At 38.2% G+C, this 1,731-nt stretch overlaps 1 protein-coding gene across 1 annotated transcript; it reads right to left on the minus strand.

Moving 5' to 3' along the window:
• Nucleotides 1–271: 271 nt before the first annotated feature.
• On the minus strand, nt 272–1,361 carry LOC138356106 (zinc finger protein 610-like). Its single transcript, XM_069311842.1, has 3 exons — nt 1,196–1,361; nt 844–1,057; nt 272–377 (listed from the first exon to the last, which is right to left on the minus strand). The coding sequence occupies exons 1-3, from the start codon at nt 1,359–1,361 to the stop codon at nt 272–274; spliced, it is 486 nt and encodes a 161-aa protein (XP_069167943.1).
• Nucleotides 1,362–1,731: the final 370 nt, after the last annotated feature.

Genomic DNA, 1,731 nt, shown 5'->3' on the forward strand with positions numbered 1-1,731 from the left:
CCATCTTAATGCACATAATAATACAGGTGTTAGATCACTATAACTACTGTGGATAGGTCAGACTACTAAAAATATCTAATGCAAATATAAATGAAGAGGTTTAGCTGAAATAAATTCCAGTCTAATATATATTTGTTAATGATTTATATATCTCAGTCATTAAGCAAAATAACAAAAATTATTTTAATATTTCATAAAAATAGTAGAATAGTATATATATAAAACCACAGTTAAAAGTTAACAAATCAACTAGAGTGCTTTTGGCTTGCTTTCAAGCCTTCAACTGTGGTGGCAGTGATGGCACTGCCAATGCCAGCACTGTGGCTGTGGAACATTGCCACGTTTCTTCTGTGGCAGAGAAGAAAGTGGAACGGAAGCTATGATGTACACAGATATCAAAGAAGACAATTGGTACCAGTTGTAGATACACAATCATGATGACAGAAAGGAAAATAGGGCAGGGGTTGGAGTGAGAAACAAGTTACAGTGAAGTAGCAACACCATGTTTTTGAATACAGTATATCGAATTGGGTAAGCTAAAACAGTATAAAAATATATAATGAAATAATTGGTTGCAGCTATGGAGAGTGCAAGATATTTTCCTGATAAAGTTTACAATTTCCAGCAATTTTAAAATTGGAAAAATGGTATTATAAGTTAATGAACTAATATGTGCTTTATTTTACAATATACTTAAAACATTTTCTGATTTATCTCTCACACTCAAAATGTTTAACCTATCACCCAAATGCACCGTCATGTGAGTTTTCATACTACAAAGATGACTGAATCTCTTCCAAAACTCTGGACACTCATGAAGGTTTATCATTCAAATGCACTAACATGTGTGCTTTTATACCTTTACGTGACTTATATAATCTGCCACATTTATCACACTCAAAAGGCCTTTCTTCTGTATGTACTAACATGTGACTTATTATAGATCCACGATCTCGAAACCTTTTGCCACACTCATCACACTCAAAACGTCTTTCATCACTGTGCATCATCATGTGAGTCTTCATACTTCCAAGCTGACTGAACTTCTTCTCACACTCTGGACACATATGAGGTTTTTCACCCGAATGCACTAACATGTGAGTCTTCATATGTCCAAGCTGACTGAACCTCTTCCCACACTCTGGACACATATGAGGTTTTTCACCCGAATGCACTAACATGTGAGTCTTCATACTATTAAGGTGTCTGAACCTCTTCCCACACTCTGGACACATATGAGGTTTTTCACCCGAATGCACTAACATGTGAGTCTTTATATTTGCAAGCAGACTGAACTTCTTCCCACACTCTGGACACTTATGAGGTTTTTCACCCGGATGCACTAACATGTGTTTCTTCATATTTCCAAGATGAGTAAATACCTTCCCACACTCTGGACACTGGTGAGTCTTCATCTTCTTTATGATAGGTGCAGTTTGTGGGAAGGTTTTCTCCTCGAATGACTGCATGAGTGGTGATGCTGGGTGACGCCTCACGGTGGGGCGTCAATGTTAAGGCTTAGGCAAGGCTTGAGTGTTGTTTCTTAGGCTGTTGTAGAGTTAGACTTGATGTGAGCACTTGAAGGTCAATGGTGGGCTTGTTCTTTATGATAGGTGCAGTTTGTGGGAAGGTTTTATGCTCATGTCTGGACACTCATCGTCCCATGTTGTGATAATGGCGGCGACCCTCACCTAGGCGTTCCAGTGTTCTTTCTGGTGCCACACTTTATTT

Source organism: Procambarus clarkii, chromosome 6, assembly GCF_040958095.1.
Source record: "Procambarus clarkii isolate CNS0578487 chromosome 6, FALCON_Pclarkii_2.0, whole genome shotgun sequence".
NCBI classification, from domain to species: domain Eukaryota; kingdom Metazoa; phylum Arthropoda; class Malacostraca; order Decapoda; family Cambaridae; genus Procambarus; species Procambarus clarkii.